The sequence below is a fragment of the Anser anser genome (assembly GCF_964211835.1).
Source record: "Anser anser genome assembly, chromosome: 5".
Taxonomy (NCBI): domain Eukaryota; kingdom Metazoa; phylum Chordata; class Aves; order Anseriformes; family Anatidae; genus Anser; species Anser anser.
Window position 1 is genome coordinate 14,802,828 of NC_139725.1, and position 16,801 is coordinate 14,819,628.

Sequence of the window (16,801 nt, forward strand, 5' to 3'; positions counted from 1 at the left end):
CAGCAGCCACACCTTGTCCCAGCCCCAACTAGGATCTTCCTAATTCGCTTTTGCTTATTCTGCTTTACTGTTAAGTTCGCAATTGAGCTGCTAGTGGTTCTGTTTCTTAAAGAGACCAGACTTCCCAGAGCCTGTTAAACAGTAGAACTCGTCTGTAACAGAAACCCACTGCATATAGTTAAGATGAAACTCTACACATGCAGTCACAGTGATTAGCTAAGGCAAGGGCTTGTGTTTCATTAAGGATATCGAATAGGTTCTCACAAATACAAGTTACTTACTGCTGCCGAAGTTTTCACCATAGCACATTGCTCATTTCACCGAATAAAAGAGGTTGTTACTCCAAGCCACTATTGCTCTATCATAAGATACTAATAAATTTTATTGCACTGTCAACATCTAGGAGATAGAATAAGACAATGTCTCCTTTTCACATGATACATTCCCAAATAAAATATAATAAGTCTATTAGACATGCAACTTCTGAATATTTAAATTACTGTCCATAATTTTGCATTTAAGTTGAATTATTCAGAAATTGAAACAGCTAACACAGTGTTGGTAAGTATTTCTTGGTGGTAAACAGCTCAATACATCTATAGCAATCTAAGGAGTAAGTCACTAAAACAAAAGGTACCACAGTACCCTTTTACTAAGCCACCACAACACGTTGTAGAGTAACTGTGAAACAATGAGCCAAACAAAATTACAAAATGAATTTATTCCAAAAGCGTAAGGGAACATTTACAATTCAACAAGATGGTAAACAGGTGTCTCCACAAGAACTCACTGCATTAAAATTAAATATGAAACTAGGGAAGAAATTTCTAACTACTTCTGAAACTACAAGAACTTTGCACATCACCTCTGAAAAACAGGAATCCTGTAAAGGAAACTCACTCAAAACTCAGTGAAAGAACAAGCTGCTAGTACCTGGTTATTAGTCTAAACACAAGCTACGCTTAGGCTTTGCGATAACATTCTTAAATCCCCTCAAAACACAAATTATAGCAACAAGTGCAAAATGTCTTTTTTTTTTTCTTCTTCTTCTTCAGTGGAAGCCTATTACCTATCCATTGCCTGTTTTCAGAGGGACACTTTGATCTCTTGAATTTGTACTTGAAAACTCTCTGCCAAGTTTGTTGGTTTTAGTGACAAATCTGAGTTCAGCAGCTGGCATGTAATCAGAAACAAAGTAAGCTCATATGTCCTGGAATGTCCAAAGTTTGCTGCCTACTGCTCCAGAGTTGAGCCAAAACAGACTTCAAATTTAGTCAACAACTTCTCTAACTTCGACACAGTTTTGGTATTCTGTCCTTTTGACTGCAGTGATAAATGTCAATGTTAATGAAGACACCTGAATCAGATTTACAAGCAAATACAAATGGAACTAGGTGGCAGAACATCACTTTCAGGCATTTGTGTGTGGATATCAAATGGCTGCAGGAAAAAAAAGGAGAATCAGAAAATTCTTCATCCTTCTAAAGCCTAAGCTATTTTACATCAACACGCCCTGGAACACTTTTTAAAAATTGTCTTCCTCTGCCCCAACTTCTTTTTACTACCAGCTAACCCCTTTACAATGTTGAGTGACCTGAGAAGTAAAAATTTTAAGTGGTGAGAATAAAAAAAAAGCATTGTGCTCTTACATTGTATTTTCTGGGTGTATACCAGTAAATAAGAATCCCAAGTTGCTATGAAAAAAAATAGCATGGAATTGTTAATTTTTCCACTTAAATTTAACTACATGCTGGAATTTTTCAATGTTACCCAAAATACAATTTTATTTATATATTTTTAAATGCAACTGTATTGGTAAAAAGACAAAACAAAACTGAAAAACAATCCTTGAGTGCCAACTAACCCAGAAATCGGCAAAACACAGAAAAGAGCCAGGTACTGCTACAGTCCAGCTCCAGTCTATGAAGCTTAATCACTGCATCAATCTCTATCCATTCCTGAAATAATTCTACTCATTTATTATTTTTTTTCCTGTTCATTTACTGTAATTTCATGGCATAAGTATATGCACATATTCATATTCAACATTAAAAGTTCCTTTGCAAAACACCACTTTTGCATTACAATGCACGGAGAAGAGTAAGATGTGCAAAACAAAAAAAACACCACATTCTCCACATCTCTAAGGAAAAGGACTGCTTCATGCTACAAGCAAAATAGATTTCCAATCATGCTGCAAACTTCAGAAAACCAGCATGTCTCTCAGTCAAGTCCATTATAATAAGTAAATAAAATCAAATTTAACAATAGTACTCTTCTCCACATATTGCAAAATATGGTTACAGATGAGGAAAGGATTACTTCAGCTGCTAAGCTTATCTGACATGTATCTCTGTAATCATGCCTTTCCTGTCCATTACTTAATACATGAACTCAATTACGTAGTTTGTTATGCAGTAGCTGATTTTTAGGTTAATATACAAACAATTAAGATGTAGCTTTTGATAAGACATCTATGCTCTTTTCCAATTTTGAATAAATCCTGAAGACACTTCAAAAATAAGAACCCAAAACTGCTGACTGTAAGCATCCAAAAATACAGCTGTAGTTTCACTATGGACAAGTTGTAGTCCGTTAGAAAAGTAGATCATACATACAAAGGTATAAAGAACATTTAAGTCAGTCCTAGTGGAAGGCAGTCCTTGAAGGAAACAATATTCCAAGCAATCTTTTGCTGAGTAGTACTTTTACGTTAGCCCATTGGGGCTGGGGAAGATACAACGGTCTACTCAGTAGATTCTTCCTCGACTACGATTGCCACGTCCTCCCCAGCCTCTTCCTCGTCCACCCCGGAAACCACCTCTTTGCTCTGAAACAGAAATTAAAACTTTGTTCATGCATGCTGATCAAAATTAAACAGTAATAACTGCAGGCTGACTTAAGTCTCTGAGGTTAATCTTGCTTATTACAAGATCTCAGAGTTGCACCCTGATGGGCAACAGACCCTACTTAACGTAAAACAATGTCAACAGAGCTAGCCTCTCTAAGCTAAACGCAGTCTTCCTGTATACTAGGATACAGGGCTGTCCTATTATTTCAGAAGCACTTTTGAACAAATCCGTCTTCACAGAATTGAAAATTGAGCTGTAAATAACTTCAGTAGCTCATCCTTCTGTCCAATAACACCACATTGATCTTCACATTTGCCTGACTCACTCCTAGTGATTTTATAAAAATGATGGCAAACCACAACTTCGTCAGTCTGTCGTTTCCTATCCTTAAGTTACATCAGCGTACTTAAGTTTCTTCGTTGGGCTGGTATCTCACTATATACAAATTGAGGATCTTAAGCATAGCTGGATACCACACGAACTATTTGTATACTGTGGAAAATTTTTGTTTCTCTTTGTCAAAAACAAATTTGATCAGAGTGAAAAAAGCACAAAACATTTTGTTAAAGTTTCTTGGGATTTGTTTGAAAGTATTATCAAACTCTCTCATTCCCCGTCCATGATTTTTCTTCACGTACAGCCTTAAAATACAGGTCATATTAATCTACAAATAGAACCATGGGAACAACTCTGACTAGAAAAAGTTTTTCCAAGCTGCTTAACTTACCGTAAGAAAAACTACCCAGGTTGCTACTGTATTTTCCACTGGGAGGATTATATATCTGCCTGGCATCCCTTTTTGGTCCTGCCGAAGCTTTCTTTGGAGGTGAACTTGAGGTTGTATCTTCACTTGTTCTTTTTTGACTGATGGAAGAAAACAAAAACAGATCATTTCACCCCTGTGGCAACAAGTACAGCAACAGTAGCTGTTCAGCCTCAAAGACCAACAGTTGTAAACGAGCGACAGCTAATGAAGATGCCCTGAATAATACTTCAGAATAGGAAGTAAACTAATCTCCAGTCGATTCAGTCTATTGCATCCCTAAAGCAAGAGTAAGATATCATACCACAGCCTTAATTCCTTTCAGGATGGGTGTTATTTTTGGTTGTGAAACTTTTAGCTCATGCACCGTATACGTTATCCATACGCAGCTTGAGATATTTATCTTGCGAACAGCAAAAGTTAACACACCTTTTTTCATTTTATCTATATATTTATATATATAAATATTGTATTTTTCATGAAAAACCTCTTACCTTGCATCTGCCTTCTGTACTGGTTTCCAGGACAGTGTGACTGTACTTTTGTAAGAAGGAGGAATGTGGAAGAGATCCTGTGGAGACAAAATTGGACAGTTTATTTTACAGTTAAACCCATGTCAACTGTACTCCAAAATTTTAGGTATCTGTAGAGGCTCCAGAATAGCACTTATCTTCCAACAATTTTAAAACCAAAACCTTTTAACTCCTATGGCACAGTAAGAAGGCAACAGTAGCTAACTGTCTTACCTTGCTGTCTTAGTTCCATATACTTTAGTAGGAAATTCAAATGAAATTTATGTTACCAGAATAGTAATTGCAATTACTTATACTGCAACTACACAGTCTTTCTCTACCTCTGCATGTAAAACATCTTTTAATGAACTACGATGGCTATACATCTGATATCCCAGCTAACGTAGTTAAAAATAAAAAAGGCTTCTCGAAAGCATAGGCAATATTTAGTTTATGGTCCCATATTGAAGATAGGAGATGAGAAACGAAGCAATACAGGCCACCTAGGGAAATCAGTGGAGTTCTTAAAGGGTGGCTAGAAGAAATCAGAAGGTTTCAGGGGCTATGCACAGAAATGGCTTTCTACAGCCCATCTCTCCTAAACTCTTTGGAGAAAAGAGCTCTGTATAGGAGGCTTGCTTTGCCTCCTCCTTCCATCTGCTTATACCTCTTTGAACTTGCGTCTCCCTACCATGGCAGAAAAGGGAAATAAAAGGGAAAGACAACTCAGCCAGAATCCAGAGACCCCTAAAGCAAGGTTTTCTGCTCCGGCTCCTAACTGCTGATGCTAAGAAGGGCCTTGACACCCTCTACCAACAGCAGCAAAGGCTCAGAAGTTTGCTTAAACAGCATGTCCATTTCTGCTTCAGGTACGGTGAAGCAGACAGCATCCTGAGCTGAATAACAAAGACTAATTTATTAATACAAGTTGATTCAAATCTATTCCTTTTTTCTCTGTAGGTTTCTCTACTGTGTGAATTTACTCCATCATGTTAATACTTACCTTGATTAAAACATTGATGTTATTGGTTATTTTCAAAGCAACCACTTTGATCTTGTTCTGTAAAAAAAAATAAAAATAAATTAAAAATACAAGAACACCACTACTGAATACCTTCTATTCTATTACTTTAAATTATATCAACTGCATTTCATGAAGTTATAACATTAAACTGACTGCTATTCAGTGAACTACCGTAGCAATAGTGAAAGGTGTGCACACTTCCAAGAATACGTGACAACTGTTTTTTAGGCTTCCAGCAGTTCTATACTAGCTAGTGGCTTGTAACGTTCCACTCTCAATTTTTCCCAACATATAAAACTTCCTCCTTCAAAGCAAAACACAGAGCACAGCTAAGTGAAATACATATGGTTGTGCAGAGTGGCTTAACAAAATTACCAAAAACTAACAGATCTTTTTAGCTTGCAGAACTCAGCATCAGTTATGACGCAGCTGCACATGAAGTTTTCCTCACTCCCTCCTCCAGAAGTGGCACACTGACAATGACATCACCAGTGATGGGGCCACAACACACACTGATCTGACATCCACTCAGGTCTATAGAACAATGGACAAACAAGAGTGCAATTTAAACACAGTTTAATACTAGCAGTTCAAACACATTTTTCTGTAGGCAAACTCACTTTTTGGTATTTTCAACACACAAGGCACTGTCCAGCAACACAACAGTGTCAATACCCACAGGCACTAACACTTAACTGTGTTACTTCCAGCTCAACGCTTGTTCAGAAATCTACAACTAACACTGCAACTTTCCTGCTTAGAAATTTAAAAGACTGCTGCATGAAATCAGGAATAACAAGTGCATACTTCTGCTATCAGGCTGCAGTTACATCATTATGAACCACTTTAAAAAATAGCAAGAGTAATGCTCAGGAAAGCTCTGACTGTTCAGTGTAAGGAATAATCCAACCAGATACTCAATCATTATCTCAACCGCAGCCTTAATAGAGCTTCAGTATTATTCAAAGCCTTCCTGATGATCTGGAACCTAACCAATCTGCAGAACTCACCCCAAGTTGAAGGGGATGAGGTGTCAAGTTTTTAATCACAGTCCCCAATACCTAGCAACGTTTTCAGCTTCTCTGAATGATAACCCGTAATCTCTTACTTCAGATCTGACAGCATCCAGAAACACAAAGTTCAGGAGTTTGGTATTAATGTTAACTGAATTTTAGTAATTAACTATAAGCGTACATGCAGAAAAATAAAAAACACATCTTTGAAGTAATACTAGTGCACAAGCTGAGTTCTTATCAGTCGTCCAAAATATCGACAACTTAAGTATGTTTAAATGGAAAATGGTAATGATGTTAAAGTATTATTCCCTTAATCTGTTTGCATGCTTACAACAGATGTTAGCCTGTTAATTTGCACCAACGGTTACTTCTGTAGGCTCAATCAGAAAATCAGAATTCTTACACAATACTTACCTCCTCTGTTTTCAAGGCCTCTCCTGTTTTTCCTTGGAGCGCTAGACGAAGCTGTCGAATATACACCTGCAACCCTCGAGCAAAATACTGTAGCCTAAAAAGTTTAAGAACAAGATGTTATTTGCATATATTCCTATTAAGAAAAAAAAGCATAACCAAAGAAAGTTGTAATCTTTTTTTCTTCCCTTGAAGAAAAATGGTGAGAAGAGTCTTCTACCAATCTGATTTGTGCTTCTGTACCATCCAGACACTAATAATTCATAAATTCATACTTCCTAACAGAACTCAAACACCCACCCCTAGACAATTACCTGATTTTAAAGTCTTTCAATTTCTCTGCATTCAACTTGGCTGTGAGGAAGTCTGGAAGTTTACGACCTAACTGATGGAAGCTATACAGCAGACACTCCACATAACTGAACTGCAACTTGGGCTCTTCATTGCTAGCATTTTCCCCGTTCTCTGCTTCCTCTGGAGGAAGTGGCATATACTCCTAATGAACAGAAAGAAGAAACAAATAGATGAGGCACCCTTACATGGACTGGCGGTTCTCCTGCAGTGTACATACTGCTGGCTTTATTCCTGCCGACAATTCAAGAAGTATTCCCAGTATTCCCCATCCTTGTACTAACAGGATCAGGTGCTGCACAAAATCCTGGTGCAGGTGGTTTGCCTACACTCACGCCACTTCACACCCCCTGACTAGGAGGAAATACGGTAGTGCTGCTACCACAGAAAGCAACAAAGGACTGCACCAGTGCTTCTGAAAGAGTGCTGCCTTTGCTTATGATGAGCAGCACAGGTACAGTGTTTGATGCAATCCAGCATGAGTCTCATCGGTTTAGAATTTAAAAAGTAACAAAACCACAAGCATACTGAACAAAAACCATTATGCAGCTAACAGCATACCTTCCTCTATATCTAGAAGGGCTCTGAATTGCAAATTATGTTTTTCCTCGAATCATGGACAACACTATTTGTGATACAGCCACATTCAAAAAAGGATAAATAGATTAACGGATAAAAATAACTTGTTTTGATGTTCATTTTAGTCTTTTACCTAAGTAAAATTGAATTAGTCTTACCAGTAATTTATCAAACAACTTCTTCAAGTTTGATTCAAGCTTTTCCATGTCTCCACAAAATGAACTCATTTCCGCAAGAAGCTTCAAAACCTAGACATAAGGATAGCTGTTTTTTTTAATGTGTTAAAAGATATGTATGGAGGCTTAACTTCCAAACTAAAAAGAGATTATTATATCATTACGGCTGGCATAGAAGAGGTCAGCTATTAAAAAACCCTAATCCTCAGGAAAGAATACAAGGAAGAACATGCCTAGTCTGTTCTCCACGTCTCCAGACATGATTAAACCCCGGAAACATGGGTGTCGCTGTCTAATCCCAACAAGCACCATTAATCAACAAGCGAACAAAAACCTTGACAACTCATGCCTGCAGCATAGCTCACCTTCGCAGTGAGACTCACAAAGATCGAACCGCAGCTGCAGCAATGATTAACGTAACCAAAATTGCAGACATTAAACCACTCCCTTAGGAGACTAAATTAGCACAAGCCATGCAACAATCATTTCAGTAAATGCTACATGCTTAAAAAAAATTGACGGTAATATAAAGATGATTACACTGCTCTACTTATTCTAGCTGTGTCTCAAAAGCCTGGGACAAACGACGCATGCTTTAAAAGGCAATGCTCAGTCATGCCTCAATACAGCAAACATCTTTTTCTAGTGTAGCTGGTTCTCCTCCAGTACAGATGCGTATTTCTTAGGATTGAAAAGGACTGTAACCTTCGCTTACCTCTAACTGGATATCAACACCCTCCACCGGAGTAGTCAAAGAACCGAGGTTCGGAAGCACGTGCTCACAGAAGTAAGTAACAAATTTTGTGGAATGAACGTTCTTCTGCAAAAAACACCACGCTTTATTCAGGCTGCTCTGAGTTTGAGTGAGTTAAATGTTCTTCCCCCATTACTCTCCCAACCTCGTAAATGCCCACCACGCAGCTATACCTTAAGGCTTTATTAAACTTCTCTTTAACTCTGAAATGCAGAGACCCTGCCAGGTAGCTTAAGCTCAGAGGCAGTCTGCAACGGGGGCTGAAAAGATTGCCTAAAACCTGAAAATAGACCTTTACATGCTGCAATTGCCTGGCACTGGACTTGTATTACTCAAACATACATACATGAACCTAGTGTGAGAATCTTGTCATAATTAACTATGACGTCTTAAATTTGAAAGAAGATGTTGAAGACAAGAGAATACACAAAAGCTCTTTGTATTCACAGGCGTAAAGGGTGCTTTCTAACAATCTAATACATTAAAAGGTAAAGGTGGAGAAGTACTGGTACACTGTCACTGTAACATAAACATTCAGAACACTGAAGAGAGAGGAGCTACAGCTATTAACTTTCCACAATATTCCTCACACAAAACAAATAAATACATACTGAGAAGAGCGGCACTGCCTGCCGAGTACACTGTAGAAGTCTGTCCACGCAGTCTGGGTCAGAGGGATTGAATGTTTGCTCCAGGTCAGCTTGTTCGGCTACCAGCTCCACTAGTTGCTGCCTCCCACTTACTGTCTGTAAGCTTTTCAATCCAGACAGTATTTTCATGAACAGAACAAATTCCTCGCCTGTCACATCTTCCAGCACCTTAGCAAAACACCAGAAAACATAATTCCATTGTGGTAATTTGCAAACCTCCAAGTCAAACCTACTTGATTTGAAAAGATAAAGTGTGCGGTTGTGTAATATTTAAATTATCTCCTAGTTATTTAAAAACAAAAGGTTAAAGGAACTCAGGAAAACATCCAGTATGATTGTACACATCTCCAAATTAAATAACTGCCATCACATCGTGCATAGATAACATTTTTCTTCAACAGTAACCTTAGGACAAATTTTCTTATCTAACAAAATTGTATGTTTCAAGCAGAATAAATCTTAAATGAGTATCTACTTGACTGACTGTCTTAATACTTTCTGCATTTTTTCAGCTTAGGGAATGCACTGGAATCTCATGAAATCCAAAAAGGACAAATGCCAAGTCCCGCATGTGGGATGAACCAACTTCCCTGCATCTGCACCTGCAGGGAACGGGCTGTCTGTGGAACTGCCCGGCTGCAAAGGCCCTGAGCATCCTGGGGACTGGAGGCTGATGAACACTGTCCTGGACCGTGACAAAGCCACAGCCAATAGATTGAGGGAATCAAGCAGATTGAGGATTCTCCTTCACTAGGCTCTCATTAGACCAAACCGAGAACACTACACCTAGTCGTGGGTCTTCTGCCATGAGGAAGTTGTTGATAAGCTTCGGAATTTCAGCCATGAAGATATCAGTGTCTGGAGCACACGACCTATAAGGAGAACTGAAGGGAACTGGGCTTTTTCAGCCTACAGGGAAAAAGTTGTGATGGGGAGATGAGGTACCTGACAGCAATATTCCAATACTTCAGAGAACATGACCAAGACTACAAACCAGGCTCTTTACTGAGGTGCATGGGGAGAGAAAAAGACAACGGTACAGAACTGAAATGGGAGGCTCTAACTGGATAAAAAAAATTTCACTTCAGGGACAATTGAACATTAGTATTAATTGCCCAAGAAGGTTGGAAAATCTCCATCCTTAGAGATGTTCAACACCCAGCTGGACAAAGCACTGAGAAATCTGATCTGAATTAACTAAGCAGGATTCACAGAAATGACTCATCTTTCCAGTGTGCATGATTCTATGATTCTAATAAAAGTGGCTTTTACAAAATGAGAAAAATCTAGTATTATTTTATTGTCCCCACAAAAAACATTTCAAACTTTGAACTGTAGCAGAACAGGAAAACTAGACAATTGTAATTTATACAATGCTCAACCCTATGTGTGATTTTAAACAAACAGACCTCCAAAATATCACCAGTGATAAAAGATTGTTTAATAATACTTAAGTTTATAGTAAAATAAGACACTCACCTTCTTTGATTCGGATAATATGAACTCTTCGACCTCCTTTGTCAACACCTCCTCAGGCAGGGTTTTCAGTTTTGTAGAGAGGAACTTGATAGCCCTCTCTCTCACAATATCCTCCCCCTGAAGAATTTGACTGAATAAGCCTCCCAACGTCCCTGAACAGAGAACAAATCAGGTAACACAAATTATTTTAAAAGTTAGGAGCTGAGCCTTCAACACATTAGAAAGCAATTTCCTACTGTAAGACTCCATGAAACATTTTAAGATAATTTTCACGTCTTTTGACCTAAGAAACTGCAGTCTTTTATTGGTCCGCATAATTCAGATCCACAACTGTTGAGAATTTCAGTATCATTTGCAAAACAAACCAATGAGTACGTCTCTAACTTTTGCATTGTACTAAGATACAAATTTGGGTCCTGCTCTCATCCCATGAGACTGGGAAGTATTAATAAAAGACATTGAAAGAAAAATGTGTCCTTTACCTTTAGCATCCATCTTAAAGATACTGAGCAATGCATTGTTGACCAAATTGAATTCTGCAGAATCATCTGAAGAGAAAAAAAAAACTCACATACATATCCTTGAAAGGCAAACATAGAAAACCAGAAAGATTTCTGGTATCATACAAGAAGAATTCTATCTTCAGCGTTATTAACAACATAACTTGTGCTCAAACTACTATTAGACTGAGGAAGTAGAAACCCACGATTACGAAAGCTGGAAGCCAAAGAAAAACCTATCTGTCATTTCATCTTCCTCCTCTTGCCCCCATAGCTTCAATATTACAAACTTGATAGGACTGAAAACCTAAAGCAAAGTTTTAATTCCATTTGTTTGGTCATTGTAAGGAACAGTTGAATAAACAAGCTCACTTTTACTAGATTAAAGTAAATCAGTTAACTTCTTTTTAATCTACAGAATTCCTAGATGGAAGAAACAATTCTCCTTGAACTAAATGGAGAAATGTACATGTTCCTAAAAACTATGTTTCTTCTGAGGAGCAAATCTGTAGAGACGTAAGCATGCATTTTTAATATAATTTGGAACATGTAATATTTAGCACTTCAAAAGCATACTGAAATATAAAAAATACATACTGTATATTAAATTCTGAACTAAGTATTTTGTACAAAAAATGTACTGCATCAAAGAAAATGCCTTTTTTTTTTTTAAGGTTCCTGAATTAGAAATCCAATAGCTCTCAGTTGGAAGGCAGTTTCCTGTAGACTACAACTGCGTATTTTTTTTGTCTACAAACGCTTTTAGGCAACTTGAATGAAAATAAAAGTCTGAGATATAAAAAAAAGATTTTCAATTTAGATTCGATTAATTAGCGAAACTAGTAGCATAATTGGACAGCAAACATAAAAGAGGAGAGAAAGAACAGAAGCAGGACATGAAATCCACTGGGACAGGCAGCTTTGTAACAAACTAATGAATCAACAAAAAATGTTTTACAGAACAAAACTGCATACATTTCTAGGCGTGCACAAGTAGATCAGCCAAGACACTACCGATGTCTCCTACCTGACTGTAGAAGCTGGGTCAGTATGTCTGCTACCCGGGGAAGATTATCTCCGGTGGCAAACTGAGGCAATTCCTTAATTGCCTGGCGCCGGATCTGTTGAAATTGTCAGTAGCATGAAAAGAAAAATGAAAAAATGATTACAAAAAAATCAGGCAATTCAACTGCCATATGAAGTTTGACAAAAACAAACAAACAAACCACCAACAACAAAAACAGAGAAAGACCACATTTTTTTAACAACCCTATGATTTTCAGGTGCAAATGAAATTTTCTTGTCTCTAGCAAGATTTATTAGAATCCGTTACCATGAAGTGCTTTGAAAGGAAAAATGTAAGATATTCAAAGAAACCATATCTCAGCTTTTTTTTTCCCTGCAGAGATAGTCCATTGATCAATGATGGGGGTGCAAAGTCAAATGAAAACGGATTTATCTTCCCATACCATCACACAGTAGATTTTTCTATTGCAGGAATACACTAACAGTCTTGTATCTTTCAGTCTTCCAAAGACCAACCTTCCTCTCCCTCTCCAAAGACACAGGTTAAGGAAAAACAAAACAAAACTAAAAAGCAAACAACAACAACAAAAAAAGGAATAGCAAAATATAAATCAACATATCAACTCTCTACAAGGTTCCAGTCCTTATTCTTACAGAAACATCTTCATCCTCACAGAGGTCCAACTGGGCATTGATAGCTGAGTCAGCTAATTCAGGAAAATGCTTGAAGAACTTAGGAATGAACTGGGCTGCAAGTCTCTTTTCCTTGGCACCTCCTTTCACACCATCCAAGATCGCCTGGTAAGCATCCTTATGCTAAAAGAGGAAAAACAGAACACACAAATAGAAAAATCTTGGGGTAATCTCAAGACAAAGAAATTTTTTTTCTCTCCCGTTTACTGCGTCTGTTTAAGTGAACTATATTATACAAGTTTTATACAAAGAAATATATTTCTCTCAGAGCAATTTCTCTCATTAATCTAGTAAAATTCGCCTCGACTGACTGTACTGTTATTCGGTTTCTCTATCTGTTCAAGTGCTTACTGTTCAAACTGTTAGGGCTAACAGCTCTTGCACACCACTTGTGATTAGATTAGTGTAGACTAAAGGAATTACACGATCACCTTCTTCACTGAGCTTAGGCATTTTTTCAAGGAGTTTTTGCCTTCTGTCTGCTCTTTTATTGTTTCTTAAGCAAAGGCTACCTCTCCCAGCAAGCGTACTGGAACAAATCATGAGTGATTTTTAACACATACTGCTCTAAAGCATCTTTGGCATGTTTGAGCAGTTGACTTGAATTGAGGTAAGGGAGTTCTTAACACATCTGTTAACCGAAACTGGATGCAATAAATAAGTAAACAACAAAAAATGAATCTCCAGTTGAATTGCAGAAATAAACACTTCAGCAAAAGAGTAGAAAAATCTCTAGCAGCTCCAACTAGAAATGCACAGGCATTTCTGATTTTGTGCGTGCAGGACTTGAGACTTCTGAATAAATTCAATATTTGTTGTGGTTACAGATGTGCTTCATAGAATCACAGAGTGGTTTGGATTAGAAGGAACCTTAAAGATCATCTAGTTCTACCCCCCTGCCATAGGTAGGGATACCTCCCACTAGAAATAAAAGTCAGTGTTGTTAGGATGCTGGCAGAAATCAGAACATTCTACCATTAATTTTCCTCATCGTTGTGAAAGAAATGTTTTAGACAATGTGTCCCAACTGGAACAGAAGCATCAACAACACAGGATGCTTTCCTTTATTTGCACCAAATTTCCCAGAGCCACATGTATCGCACCCCCATTCCACATAAAAGTTCACTCACAGCAAGTGAAGACACTGATTTACAAAGCAGTATGCTGCACTAATTCCCTTTACAGTAAGCTGCATTGTAATGTTCAGTACCAGTGCTGCTGAAACACTCCCTACACCATTCTGGCACCTATCTGTGGAGCCAGTTCTGAACTGGATTGGGGCACTGATCTGGAAGAAAAATAATTGAGGATAAAAATGGTTGGTTTTCAGCTCATCCACACCCGCATCCAGTTTGCTCTGTAGCCGTGCCTTCACGGCACGCTCAACAGCATGGGCAGGAATGCGCCAGCACAAACTAGCAATGAAATACATATTGTCATGGCTACTGGTTCTGAGGCTGCACATTAAGAATGACCTTTTGGGGAACAAATTACTTAAACCTAATACGTACTTAAAAAGTGTCCAAACAGCAACTGAAATTGAGTAGCCTGGAGTACCCTGTGTTCCATTAATTCATATTACTGCACACTCATTGTTCCTAAGACACAGTTCAGGCAGAAGTTTGTTTTACCTTATACTTAGCAGCAATGAATGGTCAAGAAGAAAAGTAGGCAAGTGCAGAAAATGAGCGATCCTTTATTTTTTGCACATTTCCTCCCAATCTGTAACATATGAATGTCCTAAGCCCAGAGTCCAGACCCTTATTTTTAATAACTAAAAATTGACCTCTCATCCATTTATTACTCTAGATCAGCTCTTTGACTGATTTATACTCTATAACACCCCATGACAAGTTTAACAAGGTGTTATAAAGTATGTCTTCCTCATTATTCTAAACCACTTCCTGGTAGTTTTTTTTTTTTTTTTTGACGTCACCTTCATTCTGCCATTGAGGTATACTCATCCTACCTTTGTTCTTTTCTCAACCAAAACACTTTTAGGAGCTGAGTATTTCTGGTGTTTTAAATTATTCCACTTAATGTCATAGTTCCAGTTGTCCCCTTGCCCTTCTCATGTTCAAAGTTTCCTTTCTGAGGCAACGTGACTATGATTTTTTACAGTGAGAAATCACATTTATAAGGATATTAAAAGATAATAAAATCGTAAGTGGGATAAAATCAACGAATAAGGAACAATTACTCATGGCTTCTCAAAATGCAAAAATTAGACATCAAATAAGATTACGAAATGACAAGTTCAAAGAAGGTAATTTCTTCACAAAGGTTAATGAAATAACAGAACATTTTGGCACAGAACATTCATATGCCAGAAATATAACCAGATAAAAGAAGTGCCAGAGAAGTTTGCTGAAGAACAATCTAGCATGAACGCAAGGGGTCTCTCCCTGACTCTGGAAGCCCGTAAGCTGTAAAGAAATAAAAGCCAGGAGAGCACACCAGGAACCATCATTCTAAACTTGCCCTGCTCTTACCCTGAGAGGTTCGGAGACACCTGGCATTGATCCCTGCCACGAGCAGCATTCTCAGCTCTCCTGGAGCTCATCTATCTCACACTCCTATTCCTATCTTATGAGAGTTACCCATACTCATGAAAATGATGAGGGACTACACATTTGTAAAAGAGCACGCTAACAGCACCTATTTTATTCTGCATCTCTCCCCACAGATCTCAGCATTTTAGTTCAATTTTTTGGTTGCCTCTAAGCTGCTGTTTTTGTTGGACTGCCTGCAGTGTTGGGGGAAAGTCACACAAAGTGAGCAGACCTGAATTAAGACTAAACTAACTTTAAAAGCAACCAACCAACAACAAAGCCTTATTATTTGTTTTCTTAAAGAACTGTCCACATAACCTTGTGTACTAGTATGTGGTCGACAATCCACTGCTAGATAAAAAAAAAAACAAAACCCAAACTCCTTCCCTACCTATGTACATTATGACAAAAACGTAATGATAAAAAAACACTTCTACTACTTTTTTGGATAACCATTAAATAGCATGAGCGCCTCATGCAATTAAAAAATTAGTTTTAATTAAGGAAAATATTTTGGAATTGTTAATATACTAAGGCATCCCCGTGTTTGGTGAATTCAATATCGGTGGCGCTGAGCCGCAGCTCTTGCTAGGATTTTACCAGTCTCCTTCGGTGGTGAGAACCATTCTTAAGTGAAAACAAGGCTGCGAGGAGCTACCACCCGGTAACGCCTTCACCTTCCCCCCCCAGTTTAGTTCCTTCAGGAGCCCTTTAGCGGAATCGCCGCCGCCCCAGCCCCGCACGGCCCCCGCTCCCCCGCAAGGCCGGACCCCGGCGGGCCGAGCTCGCCGCCCCGGCGAGCAGCACCCTGCGGCCACCCCGCCGCCACCTGCCCGTCCCCACCCCGCAGGGCCGCCCCCGCAAGCCGTGCCGAGGCCCTGCAGGCGGGCAGCCCCCGGCCCTGCCCGGCCCGGCCCGGCCCGCGGCGCCACTCGAGCCCCAGGCCCGGCGAGGCCCTGCAGGCCGCATCCCCGCCGCACCTGCCCCGCCGTCTCGGTGGCGTCGGCCAGGATGCCGTAGTTGCGGTAGAGCTCCTCGACGGTGGGCATGGCGCGGCGGGCACGGGGAAGGGGCACAGCCGCCGCTGACACCGAGGCCGCCGCTGACACCGAGGCCGCCGCCGCCGCTCCGCGCAGGCCGCCGCCGTCAGCACCAGCGAGGAGGGAGGCGCAGAGCGGCCGCGGTGGCGGGGGCCGCGCGGCGCCCCCTGCAGGACCGGCGTAATAAAACGAAATAATAAAATAAAATAAAATAAAATAAAATAAAATAAAACCGGCTGGGGGGAGCTCGGCTTGAACGAGGACGTTTTGTATACAGTCATAAAATATACATGCGTATGTTCATAAAATCGGCGGTGCCCAACATATCACACCGACTCCAGAAGGGGGCGTCAAGAGCGCTTGATTAGACCCCAAAGGGGCATAATTAAGAAACTGGTCTCAGGGAAAGAGCGACTGGCAAGG

The 16,801-nt window shown here is 39.4% G+C and overlaps 1 protein-coding gene across 1 annotated transcript; it reads right to left on the bottom strand.

The window, feature by feature from the left end:
* Window positions 1–702: 702 nt before the first annotated feature.
* On the bottom strand, window positions 703–16,532 carry API5 (apoptosis inhibitor 5). Its single transcript, XM_083837250.1, has 14 exons — window positions 16,319–16,532; window positions 12,748–12,909; window positions 12,095–12,188; window positions 11,050–11,115; window positions 10,568–10,719; window positions 9,050–9,256; window positions 8,400–8,504; window positions 7,667–7,756; window positions 6,893–7,074; window positions 6,582–6,675; window positions 5,131–5,187; window positions 4,110–4,186; window positions 3,580–3,716; window positions 703–2,830 (listed from the first exon to the last, which is right to left on the bottom strand). Exons 1-14 carry the CDS (start codon window positions 16,385–16,387, stop codon window positions 2,751–2,753), a joined length of 1,572 nt encoding a protein of 523 aa, XP_083693376.1. The 5' UTR covers window positions 16,388–16,532; the 3' UTR covers window positions 703–2,750.
* Window positions 16,533–16,801: the final 269 nt, after the last annotated feature.